This window comes from Pantherophis guttatus, chromosome 3 (assembly GCF_059756535.1).
Source record: "Pantherophis guttatus breed Tessera chromosome 3, ASM5975653v1, whole genome shotgun sequence".
Classification (NCBI taxonomy): Eukaryota; Metazoa; Chordata; class Lepidosauria; order Squamata; family Colubridae; genus Pantherophis; species Pantherophis guttatus.
Genome location: NC_142065.1, coordinates 489,191 through 506,306, shown reverse-complemented (window position 1 = coordinate 506,306; position 17,116 = coordinate 489,191). Strand labels below are relative to the sequence as shown.

General features: G+C 54.7%; 1 protein-coding gene across 1 annotated transcript in view; it reads left to right on the top strand.

Moving 5' to 3' along the window:
• Positions 1-1,648: 1,648 nt before the first annotated feature.
• SLC12A5 (solute carrier family 12 member 5) overlaps positions 1,649-17,116 on the top strand; it is a 76,660-nt gene continuing 61,192 nt past the window's right edge. The window contains exon 1 of the mRNA XM_034424153.3: positions 1,649-1,786. Coding sequence (XP_034280044.1) covers positions 1,678-1,786 — 109 coding nt within the window. The 5' untranslated portion in view covers positions 1,649-1,677. The remainder of the gene's footprint in view (positions 1,787-17,116) is intronic.

Here is a 17,116-nt window from a genome sequence, read left to right as displayed (position 1 = left end):
AAATAAAATGAATGAATGAATGAATGAATGAATGTGACAAGGCTCAGAGATGGCCACTCCCTGATGGCTTCCAAGAGGCCTGGATAGATCCATGGGGAGAGCGGTCACCTCCAGGCTGGGGGGCAGCCTGCTTCACATTCTGGCGGAGGGGTTCCCTGTCCCCTCCTGCCAAGTGCTCCGCCCAGCATTTGGTGGGTCAGTGGGAGAAGCTAGGGGCCTTGGGGGGGGGGTCTTTTCCCAGGGTCGCAGGGCAGGTGGCTGAGGCCTGTAGCCGGTCTCCCCCAGGGCCTGGGGATCCATGGAAGGAAGCACCCTTGTCCCTGTGGCAGAGGCCGGGCTAGAAATACAGTAAAATTAGGTTCAATGAGGATAACTCCGAGATGTGATTATTTCTAGATTTTTACATGTCTGTGGCTGATTTTTGCCCCAAGGCGTTTAGCTGCCTGCAGACCGAAGCAGCAGAGGAACCTGCCCGAGAGGCCAGCTGGCCCCTCAAAGGATGCTTCCCCCTCCCAGGAGAGACCCTCTGATGACCCACCACTCGGCACATCTCCCAGGCTGGGGGAGGCCCCTCTGGAGTGCTGGGGGGCTTCACTTCTACTAACCAGGAAGGAGAGGTTCTGGCTTTTCAAGGCGCTCGTCACGCGGTTCACCTGCCAGGTGTCAAACTGTAGATCACATCCTCACCCGCTATAAGCTGAGGGCCAGTCCTGAATCCGACTCTTTCCAGGTAAAGGATGCTGCGATTCAGTGGTTAGATGGCCAAGACATATTTTACTATGTTTAGTAAACATTTTACATGTTTTACATCTTGTTTTTAACTGAGGTGAGATGTAAGTATATCTGATGCCATAGGCTAAATAAATGCGGGGGAGAAGCCGGGGGTCCCTCTCAGGGCAGAGCCTGCCCCCTCCCGGGAGGAAGGCTTAGCCTTCCACGGAGGGAGTGGGGGAGAGATGGGCAGAGCCGCAGCCCCTCCATCTGGGGTGCAGCTCCCAGCCTTGGTCGGCCTGCGGGGGCTGCCGGGGCCCCCGAATCGGCTCCTTCAGCAAGGAAGGCGGAGCAGGGGGGTTAAGTGGGGGGGGCTGCGGGCGAAGAAAAATTCGGCACTTCGCAGCTGCTCCGGGACCCCCAGGTCGGGGCCTCGTCGAATGTTCCCCATTCGGCCATTTTCAGAGAGAGGCAGAAAAGGGGGTGACGGTTCCGTTCGGGGGTTCAGCAGCTGCTGCGCTGCTTTCGCCGCTTTTCATTCATTGCCGCCCTTCACACCTGCGGCCTCTTCCACACAAAGCCCCCCCGGCCCCTCCCCGCCTTTGTTCTACCGGCGGCCGCGGTTTCATGGCTGCCCCCTTTTCCCAGCCAGGGAGGCGGAGGGGGGCCCGGCGGGAAGGGCGCGCGCGGGGAGTTCCGCCGATTAACGGCGAGCTGTGACGCGCGAGGGGAGGGGAGGCAGCGCGCACTGTCGCTCCCGCCGCCGCCGCCGCCGCGCCGCGTGTCCCGCTCCCTCCCTCCCTCCCTCCCTCCTCCCTCCCTCCCCGGCACAGCAGCTGGGCGGCGAGGCGGGCGCGGAGCCAGGGCGCCACCAGCACTGCCCCCCGGTCGCGGCCCCGCCAGTCCTCGCTCAGCCGCCGCCGCCGCCGCCGCCGCCACTCCGAGTGAGAGAGCCTGGCCGGCGAGATGAGCCGCCGCTTCACGGTCACGGCCGGCGAGGAGCCGCGCGCGGGCACAGCGCCGGCCGCAGAAGCCGCCGAAGCCCCGGCGCAGGTGCCGCTCCGTAGCGGGCAAGGTAAGGCGCGCGCTCGGGGCTGCCCGGCTCCCGCGACACGCCCTCCCCGCCGCCTGCCCGGCCGCCCCGCTCCTCCGCCGGCTGCCCGCTGCCCGCTGCCCGGCGGCCACAGAGGAGGAGAACCGGCGCCCCGAGCGAGAGAGGCGGCGGCGGGGCTGGAGATGGGCTGGGCGGGGCTCGGTTGCCGCGACCACCCGGGGCTGGCCGGGGGCGCCTCCTCCCGCTGGGGAGCCTGGCTGGGCCGGAGTGGCGGCGGGGAGACAGCCCCACCCCCGGCGATTGTCCGCGCTCCGGACTGATCCTCTTTCGGCCGGTCCGGCTCGACCCCTTCGCGCTCCTTGCGCGGGTCCCAGAAGAGCGGCGTCGCCCGGGACAGAAACCCGATCGGGCAGCCGATTCAGCACCTCCCGCCTTGACCTTCCTCTCCTTGGAAAGAGCGAGACGCCGGCGGGGGGAGGTGGGGGCTGAGCCGGCGGGTCTCTACTTCCTTGCGGTGCGCTGTGCGTCGGGAGCCCTGGGCTTGTTCAGAGGCTTTTTCTGTTGGGGTGTGCCCATTTCTCAGACGGTTGGAGCAAAGTCGAGGAGGCCTCGAGGTGACCAATTGGTGGGCAGTTGGATTAAGGCGTGGAGGGCGAGGGGGGGGCGGTCCAGTCTGGGTCCTGTGTGAGGCTGAAGAAGCATTGTCCAGGGGGGAGGCAGGAAGCCCGGCCTTCTTTAAACCCTGATTTGTTGAGTAAACCATCATGGCCATCCAGCTGCCTGGGGTTTGCCCTTAATAGCTTTATCGGGGGTGGGTGAATGACGGTGCCCTGATTTCCAAGAGGCGTTCCTTTGGGGTCTAAGCTGAGCCCTCTGAAAAAGACCCTCCCTCTTCAGGAGGAGGCCAGGAAACTGCTCCTGGGGGGCAGCAGATGCACTTGAGAGTGTGAGAAGGGCCCCCTCGTTGCCCCTCAGACATGGCTTCTAAGCCACGGCCCTTCTCTGGCTCTTTGGCTGAATGAGGATGAAGGCAGCCCCAGCTGGCTCGGCCTTTGAAAGTCTTCCTCACAGGCCCTGGAGCTGTGGGGTGGGGGACACACACCACACGCAGCTCTTTCCTCCATGGAGGATGTGTAGAGGATTCCCCGCGGGCGGAGTCTGGCGCTGAGGCTTTGGGACCGTGTAGTAGTGATCAGCCAGGCGGAGAAATCCATTGAGGGCGCCAAGTGACTGAGAAGCTGTATCACCGGAGGCCATGCAGACCTTCAAAGGGCCTCTCTTCCAAGGGCGGGGAGGGGGGAGCCAGCCGAGCAGGGGGCGTTTGGGGCAGGAGGCGCGGGGGGGGGGGGGTGTCGCCACTGCAGCAGAGGCAGAAGAAGGGAGACCTTGGGGCCGGGAAGGAGGCAGGCGGGGACACCGGCCAGATGCTGCTGCTGCTGCTGCTGTCGCCAGGTAGAGATGCTGGCTGAGGGCCGGAGGAAAAGAGCCACCGTGGCCACTGCGCGTCCCTTCCTCTCTGGGGTGTCCCCGTATACGGTATGCTGCTTCTCCACATCTGGGGGAGGAGATCCTGGAAGGGTGTAGGAAAAGCCACTGGGGGGTTCGGGGCCTGGAGCAGCCTCCCAGGAGAAGACCACAAGACCCCCAGCCTGGGGAGGAATGCTCCCCCCCAAGGGAACCCGCCTGATGGATGTCTAGAAAGGGGGGGGCAGAAGAGAGAAGTGGGGAGAAAACTGGCTCTCCCCCCTCCCCCGCGATGATCTCCTGGTCCTGGGTGGGACCCTCATAGGAGACCAGATGGGGAGGGGGGAGGATGGGAGGCCTCCTTCCTTTCTTTGCTCTCCCTCAGTTCTTCTCTTCTTCCTTCCTTGTTCTGCTCCACTCCCCCTGTCTCAATTTAGCAGCTCGTTTAATGGCCATTCAAAGTCACCACAGCGCTGAAAAAAAGTGACTTATGATCGTTTTTCGCAGTTACGACCATTGCAGCATCCCCATGGTCACCTGATCAAATTTCACCTGCCTGGTGACCGACTCGTATTTATGACGGTCGCAGTGTCCCGGGCTCACGTGATCCCCTTTTGTGACCTGAGAAACCGAGCCAATGGGGAAGCCAGACTCACTGCACAAGTGTGTCACTAACTTAACAACTGCGGCAAGAAAGGTCATAAAATAGGACAGAACTCACTTAACAACGGTCTCACTCAGCAACAGAAATTTTGGGCTCAGTTGTGGTCGTAAATCAAGGACTCCCTGGTTTTCCTCCCTGTAACCTGCTGAGAGGGAGGGGCGGGGGCCTCATGAACCAGGTTCTGTGCTTCCGCAGCCCTTGGGTCTCGGAAGGAACTGGACAGGCCGAGATTGTAGCCCAGGCTTGGTTCCGGTGTCATCGCAGCCAGGGGCCTTTGGCTGACCGGAGTCTCCTTAAGCCACGTCTCATAAGTGCTGCCATACCCAGTCAGTCTGACTAGACTGATCCTTATCGGGCGGCTGCCTGGGACTTCCCTCCGGGTCAGCTGCTGGGAAGGGTGGGGTCCTGGTGGGCCTCTCTGGCCTCTTCTCGGTCCCTGTGGGGAGCTGGGCGGGCTGGAATATCTAAGCCAGGGGTCTCCATCATTGAAGACTTCAACTCTCAGAATGCTGACTGTATGCTGCCTGTGGAATTCTGGGAGTTGAAGTCCACAGGTCTTTAAAGTGTCCAAGGTTGGAGACCCCTGCTCTAGGCTCTTCCGGGGGTGGGGGGAAGGCTTGAGAGCTTGAGGAGCATCTGGATTGTGGGAATTGGTTGAGCCCCCCCATTGGTGGAGGCTGAAGCCCTTCCAGGTGAGGATCAAACCTGGCAGCCAGGTTGAGGGGTGGGGGTGGGGTCTGCTCTGCCGGAGAAGTGGTGCTTCCGTGCTCTCCGGGGTGCAAATTCCAAGCTTTCCCTGCACGTTTCCTTCCTTCTTTTCTCCAGGGGTGTCTGCAAGGTGACACACAGAGGCAGGTGGGGAGGGCTTTGGCCCGTCCAGCCGGAAGGCTCCGGGGGAAGGGCTCTTTCCAGTCCTGCAGCAGTTGCAGAAGAGCTCCTTCCTGGAGCCCTTGGCCGGCTCCAGACTGCCCGACACCTGGCTGACATTTAAGCTGCTCAGCCCTGATGCTTCAGCTCACCATGCAGCTCAGCCAGTGGCCTCCAATGGCAAAGTGAGGCAGCGATGGGAGGCGGAAGCTCCTGATTTCACACGCCCAGTAAAGCCGGCAGCTCCCCCTCACCCCGTCCCCCGAAGGGCACCGGAAAGGGGTGCTGCCTTTGACCAGCCACTCTGGCCTCCCTGCCCGGAGGGGACCTAGCACTGGGGGGCGGGGCTGCAGGAAGAGCCACCCCCTGAGGAAGAGGACCAAGGCAGGCCCCTTGGGGGATTCTCTGGAGAATCATGCAGGCTTAAGAAGGGGAGGGGAGATTATTTGAGGACCCCCAGGAAGGTATGCAACAGCTGGCAGGCTGGCACATAGGCAGGTGTGGTGAAAAACAGATGCAGCCGGGACCCTGAGTGCCTGCCGGGGCGGATAGCATGGGGAGGGGGCTAAGTTGGAGAGCTGGATGGGTTTATTTTAGGCTGTGTGTTGTCCTAAGGGAATCTAGGAGGAAGCCCCCTCCCCTCAGTCCAGTGTCATCCCTTTGTTTACCTCTGCAACATCAAAAGGCTGGCAGTGGATGGACTGGTGTGCAGGCCCAGGACTGGGTCTCATTTTCTGTGGGGGTGGGGAGAAAGCCGTGCCCACCCTCCTGCCTGAGTAGATGCCCACAGGAGCTTTCAGGCTAGTGGGTCCTGCGGTGCCCTGCCATTCCAGCCCTCTGATACACCTGAGCTCCTTTGAGAGTTATCACACAGGTCTTGGCAGGCAGGTTTTGTGCTGGGCTTGTGAATTTGGGCAGGGCTGTATCTGGGTTGCTGTCTGAATGACTATCATTGCTTGTTCCCTGGAGAAATGGTGTATTTCCTGGCTCTGTTTGGGTCACTCTTGGCTGTTCAGATCCAGACATCTAGAGACAACTTCTGATATGACAGTCACTATTGGCCGTCAGAGCCTTTTGCAACGTGGTTTATGAGGTCCTCCATTTATACAACCAAGGATTGTATTTGCTCTTTTGGCTGCTGCTGTACACGGCTGGCTCATGCTTAAGTGATTATTAACTGGGACTCCAAGGTCCCTCTCACAGTGACTGTTTTTGAGCCAGGTTTCACCTAATTTTTACTTGTGCCTTTGGTTTTTCCTGCCTAGGTGTAAAACCTGGCTTTTCTCCACATTTTGTTGGATAGATCCATTGTTCAAGTCTGTCAAGATATTTTTGGATCCTGAGTTTGTCTTCTGGGGTGTTGGCTGTTCCTGCCAATTTAGTGTCACCTGCAAATTTGATGAGTTCCCCTTCTATTCCCTCATCTAAGCCATTTATGAAGTCCTGGGCCTAAGAGGGAACCTTGTGGCACCCCACTGCTCACTTCCCTCCATGTAGATGTGGTACCATTAAGGACGACTCGTTGAGTGGGGTTTGACAGCCAGCTACAAATCCATCTGGTGGTGATGTGTCTATCCCACAGCATCCCAAACCATCTCAGCTGCTTTTATTGCACCAGGCAAGAAATCAATTCTGAATCACTGAGCAAATCCATTATTTTAATATGTTAAAATGTTTCAAGGAGCTGCTTCTGTCTCTCAGGGCGCAGTCAGAAAAGGATGTTGGGGGGCCTCTGGTGGATTCTTGGGTCCCACAGACCAGGGACTGAACATCTCTAGAACCTCCAAGGGTCTTCAGCATGGAAGGATCGGAGAAGCTGCTCCTTACACGCCCTCTGATATGAACACGGAAGCTGTGTTCATATCAGAGGGTTGCAGGGGCTGGATTTGAGGGAGGAGCTTGCTGTTCATGGGGACCCCCCTCCTCTGAAGGAATAGTTTTGCAGTGCATGACCACGGCTAGACTGTTGCAATGCGCTTTGTGCAGGGCAGTCCTTGAAGGTGGTTCAGAAATTGCAGCTGGCCCAGAGTGGTCAGCCTGATGCTGGGTCAGTCTAGGTGGGATCCATTTTGGAGAGCCTGGCTGATTGCACCGCTCCAGCTCCCTTCCACACTCCTGAATCCTCAGTGGGAGCATATTTTGTAACTTCTACATTTATCGGCAACAACCAGTTCAGCCTATAGCAATATCAGTAGCATTTAGACTTATATAGGAGCCTTGGTGGTGCAGGGGACTAAAGTGCTGTTAAATAGCACTTCCAGCTGCCTGCAATTACTGCGAGTTCAAATCTCACCAGGCTCAAGGTTGACTCAGCCTTCCATCCTTCCGAGGTAGGTAAATTGAGGACCCGGATTGTGGGGGCAATAAGCTGACTGTATAAAAAAGAACACTGCTTGCGGGGGGGGGGGGGGGAAAGCCCTACTAAGCAGGTATATACAAAAGTATGAAGGCTGTTGCTTAATGCATTGTAAGCCACCCTGAGTCTCTGGAGAAGGGGCAGCATATAAATCGAACCAATCAATCGATCAATCAATCAATCAATAAAACATACATACATACATACATACATACATACATACATACATACATACCTCTTTGGGGAACAAATTGGGATTCCATGCATTTTCCCTTATTTTTACGCTGTTCTCAAATGAAGCAATTCATGCAATCGGATTCTGCTAAAAACCTTTAAACAGCATCCTTTTATTTCCCTGAGCTGAGTCTGGGGGGGTTTATGCTGGTTTGCCTGTCTACTGATTTATTGTGGGCTGAGGGTGGAGGTCTTTCTGGAATGCCCCGTGAAGCTTTGATCCGAAGCGGAGGAAGGGCTCTCTCCTTCCCAGTTTCGTGGGTGACTGATGGAGGGAGGCCTAATTGCAGCATCCCACGGTCACATGATCAAAATTTGGATGGTTGCCAACTGACTTGTATTTATGACCGTTGCATCCTCCTGTGGTCACGTGATCCCCTTTTGCGACCTTCTGATGAGCAAAGTCAATGGGGAAGCCAGATTTGTTTAACAACCATGTTACTAACTTAACAATTTCAGTGATTCACTTAACAACTGTAGGAAGAAAGGTCGTAAAATGGGGCAAAATTGACTTAACAAACATCTCGTTTAGCAACAGAAATTTTGGGCTCAATTGTGACTACCTGTATTTGGGGGTCCCCAGACCCCCCCAGGACACTCTGCTGGAGCAGCCGGGAACAGGGCTGGCTCCTGGAAGGGACCACCTGGTGGGGAAGTGCTCCGAAGCGTCTTCAGTCCCTGCTTGCCTGGCTCCAACTAGCCGGGGCTTCCCTGCCTCCGGTGCAGCCGGCCTGCAAAGCTCCAGGCGTGGGAGCCCCCCTGCACTAGCCCCACTTGGGCCTCTGCTCCGTCTGGCTGCCCAGCAGCTCCTTGGCTTGCTTCCGGAGAGCCCTCCTCGCGTCTCCCTCCAAAGGTGGCTGTGCTTTGTGCTACCTCCAGGGTGGGGAACTATGGCCCTTTGATGACTTGTGGACTTCAACGACCAGAATTCCTCAGGTTTCATTTTCCTACACGGAAATCCTCTCCACGGAATTTCTTTCACAGTCATTCGTTTCTGCTCAGGTGCGTCATAAGCACAACAGAGTGGGAAGGGACCTCGGAGGGCTTCTAGGCCAACCCGCTGCTAAGGGAGGAAACCCTACATACCATTTCAGACAAATGGTTGTCCAATCTCTTCTTTAAAACTTCCAGGGTTGATGGTGCACCCACAGCTTCTGGTGGCAAGCTGTTCCACTGGTTAATTGTTCTGTCAGGAAATTCCTCCTTAATTCCAGGTTGCTTCTCTCCTTGATGAGTTTCCATCTGTTGCTTCTTGTCCTTTGGAGGACAGGTGGGCCCCCTCTCCTTTGGGCAGCCCCTCCCAGGTATTGGAAGCCTAATGCTCTGATGCCCCCCTTCGTCCTTCTCTTTGTTAGACCAGACATGCCCAATTCCTGTAGTCTTCCAACAGGTGGGATACAGGTAGTTCTCATCTTACGTCCGTTCATTTAAGAACCACTTGAAATTTCAACTGTCCTTGCAGTTAAGATGGTTGCAGCATCTCCATGGTCACGTGATCAAAATTTGGGTGCCTGGCAACTGGCATGTATTTATCACACTTGCTGTGACGCCATTTGTGGCCTTCCTGGGCAGCTTCCGACAAGCAAAGTCAACGGGGGAACCAGGGTTCACTTAAAGACCATGGTGATTTGCTTAATGACTATGGCAAAACAGGTCATAAAATATTTATTTCTTTATTTATTTGTTTAAATTTCTATCCTGCCCTTCTCCAAATAGGACTCAGGGCGGTGCACAGCCTAAGTAAAAACAAAGCATACAAAATTTAAAAAACAGTATTAAAATAATTAAATATTCTGGCCGTAAATTAAAACAACCCAATTTAAAATCAATTTAAAATTTAGCTCAAGCCAGCCCAGCTAGTTGAAATAAATAGGTTTTCAGGGCCCGACGAAAAATCCGGAGGTCTGTTATTATATGTAACTCTGGGGGAAGGTTGTTCCAGAGGGTGGGCGCCGTCACAGAGAAGGCTCTCCCCCTGGGGGTCACCAGCCGATATTGTCTGGCGGACGGCACCCTGAGGAGGCCCACTCTGTGCGAGCGTACTGGCCGGTGGGAGGCTATTGGTGGCAGAAGGCGGTCTTGTAAGATTAACTAACTGACCAAGCTGCTTAGCAACGGATGTTCAGGCCCCAATTGTGGTTGTAAGTCGAGGAGCAGCCGTATGTTTGGCCAGTGCCTCATTCTTAACTTGAGAATATGTATAGGGGCAATTTTTTAAATGATACCTGCTTATTTCTTAATTGTTTTTATTGTTTAACTCACCAGTGATGAATGACAAAATTTAGAAGCCAATCTGAATCTTTCCATTTAGAGAGGGAAATCCATGGAGGGACTAATGGGAATTAGTATATATTATGTAATTAAACTGACCTTTTTAAAGGGATGGTTCACATTAAACTGACAGGAACAAAATTTGGTTTCTTTGCAAAAAAGAAAAAAAATGTTCTTTTCAAAAGCATCTCTTAAAAATCTCGTGCATTTTAAAATCTGTCTCCCTGAAGATTTTGTGTCTGATTAATTTTCTAGTAGCTTTTTTTCCAGACAAGCAAAGGGAATAAATCATTGAAGTTTGGGATGCTGCAGAGTCCTTGGTGCTCTCTGAGCTTTGTGGTTTGTTTCCAACCGTTTCGTCGTCTGTCCGGGTGGCTTCTTCACTGCTGCACTGATGATGCTCCCTAGTTGGGGCCTGAGAGGTCTGCAAGGAAGCAGCCCAACCCAGAGAGCGCCAAAGACTCTGCGGGCCCAGCCTGAGCCACACACAGAGTCTCTCTCCTCTGCTGGAGCTCGGGATGTTGGCAGCCGTGTAAATCACGAAACAGCCGCAGGCCGAGCAGCAATGCTGACTGCCAATCTGGTGCAGTGATCAAAGTGCTGGGCAGGGACCAGGGAAGCCTAGACCGAAGTCCACGCTCACCCTACCAGCTCCCTGGGTGACCTTGGGCCAGGGACCGACCACACGGGGTTCGTGCGGGAAAAGTGGGAGGAAGCAGTGGGACCTATGCTACTTTAGCTAAGTGGCCTAAAAACCTAATGTGCTATATTGAAGTAGGAGCTGGGTGTAGTGTTTTCACAGAAGCCTTTGTTTCTTCAGTCACAAAATGTGCGCGCTGCTTCAATTACCAAGTAAGATGGAGAAAGTCACCACCAGCCTTGGTCACACCTGGGTCACACCAGGGGTGAAATCTACTTACCTTCCTTACCGGTTTGGAAGTACACGCACACATCACATGTGCACGCAGACCCTCTGCGCTTGCGCAAAACCTTCTGCGCATGTGCAGAGGATAAAAAACACATTACTTCCTGGTTAAACCAGGAAGTAACAATATCCACGCGGGTGGGTGGAGCCTCGCGCCGCCATCGCTACCAGTTCTCCGAACAACCAGCCACAATTGCTACCGGATCACCTGATCTGGTCCGAACCGGGAGGATTTCACCCCTGGGTCACACCCTGCGTTCCCGCCAACCAAAACATGCTGGTCAGAAGCCACTGAGTGACCAAGGCTCTCGGTTTCTTGCAGAAATCTAGCTCAGAAACATCCTTAGATCTCCTTGTGTGAGATTTTTCTACTCTTCTACAAAGACACGAATGTTACTGGAAGGCCCTTCCCAAATGTTCGCCTTGATGAAATAGTCAACCGACTTCCGTTTCACCGAGTGTGGGATTTTGGCTTCTAAGGTCTGCTGATACCTGTTAAAGGGCTTCTTCCTCCCACCTGCTGAAGATTGCCTGGGGCCTTGGTGGCCCCCCAGCATGAGAGACATGCTTGCTGGATGGATGGCACCATCCATCTCCTCTGCAGCCCCCTCTGGTTCTTTGCTGGGCCTCTGGCTCTTCTCTGAAGCTGGGTTCGGTGGGAGTCATTGCCCAAGCAAGGGGGCAGCCCCAGTGGAGCCCTTGAAGGTCTCGGCTGGGCTTTCTACTTTCCTGCTACTCATCTTCTGGGATCCCAAGGAGCAACTTTAGCTCCTGAGCATCAGATGCCCAGGGCATCAAGAGCCCACATCCGACTTCTGTTCACTGCGCAGGTGGTCCTGAGTGGGACGTTCTGGCAATCTACGGGCAGCTGCCGGCTCCTGCTGCTTTTATTTATTTATTTAATTAATTAATTGATTGATTGGTTCGATTTATATGCCGCCCTCCTCCAGAGACTCAGGGCGGCTTACAATGCGTTAAGGAACTGAAATTTTGACTTTCATTGCTGGCTTTCCTGGCTAGGCTGGCTTATGGGGAAAGGGGCAAGAGGGTGGAGGTCCTGATGGAGCCGCTGTGGCCTTAAAGGGATGGAAAAGAGGCTGGAATTTTCACTGCAGGTGAGGAATGGCAGTCATGGAGCTCCCTCTGCTGGTAACCTGTGGTAGTTATCTTATTTTGCATTTCCCTGGAACTGACGGCACTTTCCTGACTGACAGGTTAGTAAAGAGGCACCTCTGGCTGGAGGCATGAGAGGGCTGCGCTTCACTCCCCATATGTCCCTTGTCAAATACCCAGAATTGGTGTTCTGGCTGGAGCCTGGTTTGTATCTACAATGGCTTCCCCACCCAGAGGGCTGACCCTCTGTGGGCAGAGCCATCTTCCTTGTGTCTTCTGCAAACGTCAATCAAAGGCTGGCTGGGCAGCTCTGCAATTTCTCTGCCACCGCCACCTCCTCCTCCCGTGCAGCCTTCCTGCCATGCCAGCCCCCCCTTCCTTTGCCAGGGGCCGCTCTGCTTGGTTATGAGTGGCAGCCAAGAGGGCGTGGGCACGGGGAGGCTGTGCCACCTCTGTATTTACTCCCCTGCAGGGAATTGTTCTGGGGGCCCTTTGGGGCCACAGTTCCTTTTGTCAGAGTCACAACTGGACTTGAGAAATAAAAATGCCTGTCAGGGATGATTTATCTCTGCTGTCAAAAACGCCACCCTTGCCCCCCTTCCCCCCGGGACCAGCAGGAGCCAACTGTTCATCTGAAGATGTGCATGGAAGCCTCAAGCGGAAATAGATGCACATCATCCTTGACATACAACCACAACTGAGGCAAACTGCGAGATTCCCCCCCCCGCAGGTCTGGCCCTCCACTCTATCGAGGGCCCACCTTGATGACGGGTTTTGGAACCCCAAGAGGTGGCACGCAGCAAAGAGGAATTTGAGGGGGTTTTGGCAGGAGGGTGTTGGGGTTTTTTAAAAGAAGGCTTTGTATTCTTTTTTAATTAGGTTTTTAGGGGCACCGGGGAGGGGGTGGGTTGTGGGTTTGGGGGGTAACCCACAAGGGGTTGGGCCTAGTCCGACAGGGGGCTATGTGACTGGGGGTGCTGGGTTGGGGGTCGAGGAGGGGGCTAGTCTCCATATCAATGAGGGCTGTTCCATCGGTACTGTGTGTGGGAGGGGCAGATATGGCGGGAGCAGAGGGCCATATCATGTTAGGGGAGTGCGCACTCGCTATCTTCAAGCGATTGTGCGCTCCGGCCCGCAATGCTCTTCTTGTTCCCTGGGTTGTGCAGATCCTCAGGGCCCGGGCCTTCGGTTGATGTTGTGCAATGCCAGGTCCGTGGTAAATAAAGCCCCCCTCATTTGTGATCTCATTCAGGAGGGGGGAGCGGACCTGGCGGGGTTTACGGAGACCTGGTTGGGCCTGGAGGGGGGGAAACCTGCCCACCAGGTTTCTGCGCATTCCATCAGCTGAGGTCTCAGGGGAGGGGTGGGGGGGTGGCGGTTGTTATAAAGGAAGGTCTGGGTCTGAAGGAGGCCACTGTGCCTCAGATAGGCGGATGTGAGTTCCTCCTTGTGAAGTGGGGCTGTGGGGGCCAGATGGGCTTGCTGATCGTGTACCTGGCTCCCTGCCACGTGGTGGCGGCCTTGCCTGAGCTGCTCAACGTGATAGCCGAGATGGCGGTTGATACCCCCAGGCTTATGGTCATGGGGGATTTCAACCTGCCATCTATCGGTGAAACGTCTGAGGCGGCTCGGGAGTTCATGGCTTCCATGATGGCCATGGACCTGACCCAGTTAGTTCATGGCCCCACTCACACGGGGGGACACACTCTGGACTTGGTTTTTGTCTCTGGCCAGTGGCTGAATGGTTTTGATATAGGGGTTATTGTGATAGAGCCCTTGTCATGGTCAGATCATTCTCTCCTTCGACTTGACCTTCAAACCGCTACACCTTGCTGCAGGGAGGCGGAACCGATTAGGTGGTTCCGCCCCAGGCGCCTGATGGACCCAGACAGGTTCCAGATGGAGCTTGGGCCATTCCCTGAGGTTCTGGCTCACGACGCGGCTGAAGACCTGGTGGCCGCCTGGGATAGGGCGGCTGCTGGAGTGTTGTGCCTTTGCGGCCTCTGACCTGGTGCTGATCCCAGGTGGCTGCCTGGTTTTCCAAGGAGCTGAGGGAAATGAAGAGCCGGAAAAAACGCCTGGAGAGCGGTTGGGGGGCCAGCCAGTCCGAATCTGACCGAACACTGGTGAGGTCTCATATTAAGACCTACCTAGTGGCGATAAAAGCGGCAAAGTCTGACTACTTTTCTGCTCTTATCGTGTCTGCAGATAACCGCCCACCCGCCCTGTTTAGGGTGACCCGCTCCCTGCTCTATCTGGGAGCACAGGAAGACCCCTTGGAGGGTAGAGCTGAGGACTTTGTACAGTATTTGCATGACAAAATCGCTCAAATTCGGGAAGGCTTGGACTTTGATGGGGTAGGTTCAGACGGGGTGATGGAGGAAGGTCTTGAGAGTGTTATCTGGGAGGAGTTTGACCCGGTGACTCTTGAAGACGTGGACAGGATTCTGGGTAGACTTAGCACGGCCACATGTTTATTGGACCTGTGTCCCTCCTGGCTGGTGCTGGCTTCCTGGGAGGTTACACAAGGCTGGCTCCAGAGGATTATCAACACTTCTTTGAGTGAGGGTTGCTTTCCCACCGCCTTGAAAGAGGCGGTGGTTAGGCCCCTCCTCAAGAAGCCCTCCCTGGACTCGGCTGTTTTAGTGAATTATCATCCAGTCTCCAACCTCTGCTTTGTGGCGAAGGTTGTTTTGAATGTACCTGGATGAAGCGGTCTAACTTGATCTGTTCCAGTCGGGTTTCAGACCTGGGTACAGCACGGAAACGGCATTGGTCGCATTGGTTGATGATCTCTGGAGGGCTCGGGACAGGGGTTTTTCCTCTGTCCTGGTCCTGTTAGATCTCTCAGCGGCTTTTGATACCATCGACCATGGTATCATGCTGCGCCGGTTGGGGGGGTTAGGAGTGGGAGGCACTGTGCTGCGGTGGTTCTCCTCCTTTCTCTCTGACCGGTCGCAGTTTGTGTTGACAGGGGGCCAGAGGTTGACCTCAAGGTGTCTTATGTGTGGGGTGCCACAAGGGTTGGTCCTCTCGCCCCTTCTGTTCAACATTTATGTGAAGCCGCTGTGTGAGATCATCCGTGGTTTCGGGGTGCAGTTCCACCAGTACGCTGATGACACTCAGCTGTACATCTCTATCCCGGACCACCCCAATGATGCCCTTGACGTGATGTCCCGGTGTCTGGAGGCCGTGCAGATCTGGATGGGGAGAAACAGGCTCAAGCTCAACCCGTCCAAGACCGAGTGGCTGTGGCTCCCGGCATCCCGATATACTCAGTCGGTGCCATCTCTGACTATTGGGGGCAAGTCGTTGGCCCCCACAGAGAGGGCTCGCAACTTAGGTGTCCTCCTGGATGCACGGCTGTCCTTACAAGAACATGTGACGGCCGTGGCCAGGGGTTTTTTTTATCAGGTTCGCCTGATCCACCAGTTGCGTCCATTTCTGGATCGGGACTCCCTACGCACGGTCACTTATGCCCTTGTCACTTCCCGCCTGGACTACTGTAATGCTCTCTACATGGGGCTCCCCTTGAAGAGCACCCGGAGGCTCCAACTGGTCCAGAATGCGGCCGCACGGGTGATTATGGGAGCGTCATGGCGCTCCCATGTAACACCTCTCCTGCGCGAGCTGCACTGGCTCCCGGTGGTTCTCCGGGTCCGATTCAAGGTACTGGTTACCACAGAGCACTCCATGGTTTAGGACCTGGGTACTTACAAGACTGCCTTCTGCTATCAATAGTCTCCCACCGGCCAATTCGCTCCCACAGAGAGGGGCTCCTCTGGGTGCCGTCGGCCAAGCAATGTCCGCTGGTGACCCCCAGGGGGAGAGCCTTCTCTGTGGGGGGTCTTACCCTCTGGAACGAATTGCAGAGGATTCCCGACTTACGCATCTTCCGCCGGGCCCTCAAGAGGCTTTTATTCCAACAAGCTGGGCTGGCCTAATTTTTAAATTTTTTAACTCTTAATTTCTAAGTGTCCAAAACGGGTAGTTTTATTTTAATTAGATATGGGCCAAACTATTTAATATTTCTTATATTGTTTTTTAAATTTTATATCTGTGTGTTTTATTCTGGCTGTACACCGCCCTGAGTCCTTCTGGAGAAGGGCGGCATATAATTTAAATAAGAGCCTTGGTAGTACTAGGGTTTAAGGCACCCTGTTATTAAGCTGCTTAAGACCAGCTGCCTGCAATTACTGCAGGGTTCGAATCTCGCCAAGGCTCAAGGTTGACTCAGCCTTCCATCCTTTCTAAGGTAGGTGAAATGAGGACCCAGTTTGTGGGGGCAATAAGCTGACTTTGTATAAATATACAAAAGGATGAAGGCTATTGCTGAGCACATTGTAAGCCGCCCTGAGTCTTTGGAGAAGGGCGGCATATAAATCAAATTAAAAAATAAATAAATAAATAAATAAATAAATAAATAAACAAACAAATAAATTGCTGTTGTTAAGCAAGGCAGTTGCTAAATGAGTTGCACCCAATTTTATGACAATTTTTTGCCATGGATGTTAAGCAAATCACTGCAGTTCTTAAGCAAATCATGCAGCCATTAAGCCAGTCCAATTTCCACTGCTTGTGAGAAGCCAGTTGGGAAGGTTGCAGGGGGGCAATCCCAGGTGACCCCGGGAGCACCGAAATTTGGATTTCATGACCCCAGAGATGCTGCTGCTGAATTGTAAGTCTACCAGTTTTAACTCAGTTCATTCAGTGCCACTGTAACTCTGAGCAGTCACTAAGTGAATAGTTGTAAGTCAAGGACTACCTGTAGTGCCCCCAGCCTGTCTTTACCTCTCTCTCTCTCTCTCTCTCCCCCACACCCTCTGCCTTCCTGAAAAGGTTAAAAATATCAGACGTTTGAATAAAATCAGGCAGAAGCCCCAAAGTTTAACCTGTGAGCACAAAACTGCTGGGGCCTGCTTAAGCATATCATGGGAACCCTGCCAGTATTAAGCCACGGTTTGTTTAAATCACAATTGGCTGGCTTACACGCCACACTAGATCACAAAGCCTCATGTGCGAATGCATCTCTTCCTGGTGCCGTGGAACGCCGAGGGCCGCTTGGGGCAGGTCAGGGAGAAAGGCCTTTCCGAAAGGGCCGGCTGGGGAAGCCAGGCCACAAGCTGCTAGCCAGTTTGTCCGAAAGCGAGTGGCTGCCCTCGGTCCGAAGCCTGACCGTCTCATGCTGGGCAAGGGGACTTTTCTGAGGCTTGAAAGGCTGGGTCCAAAAATGCTCGCTTTGAGTGGGATTTGGGGGTGGGTGGCCAGAGTGGCGCTTTCAGCAGTGGCTGCATTTCCACGCTGTTGATCGCAGCCCTCTGGCCCAGGCTGCAGCCAAGCATGAATCCCGACTTCATCCATCTCCCCTGAGTCCCCAGGAAGCCCCTTGGGGTCCAGCAACCGCCGCCGCCACCGTTCCCGGCCTGATTTAAACCTCGGCTCGCTGCCCCTGCGCAT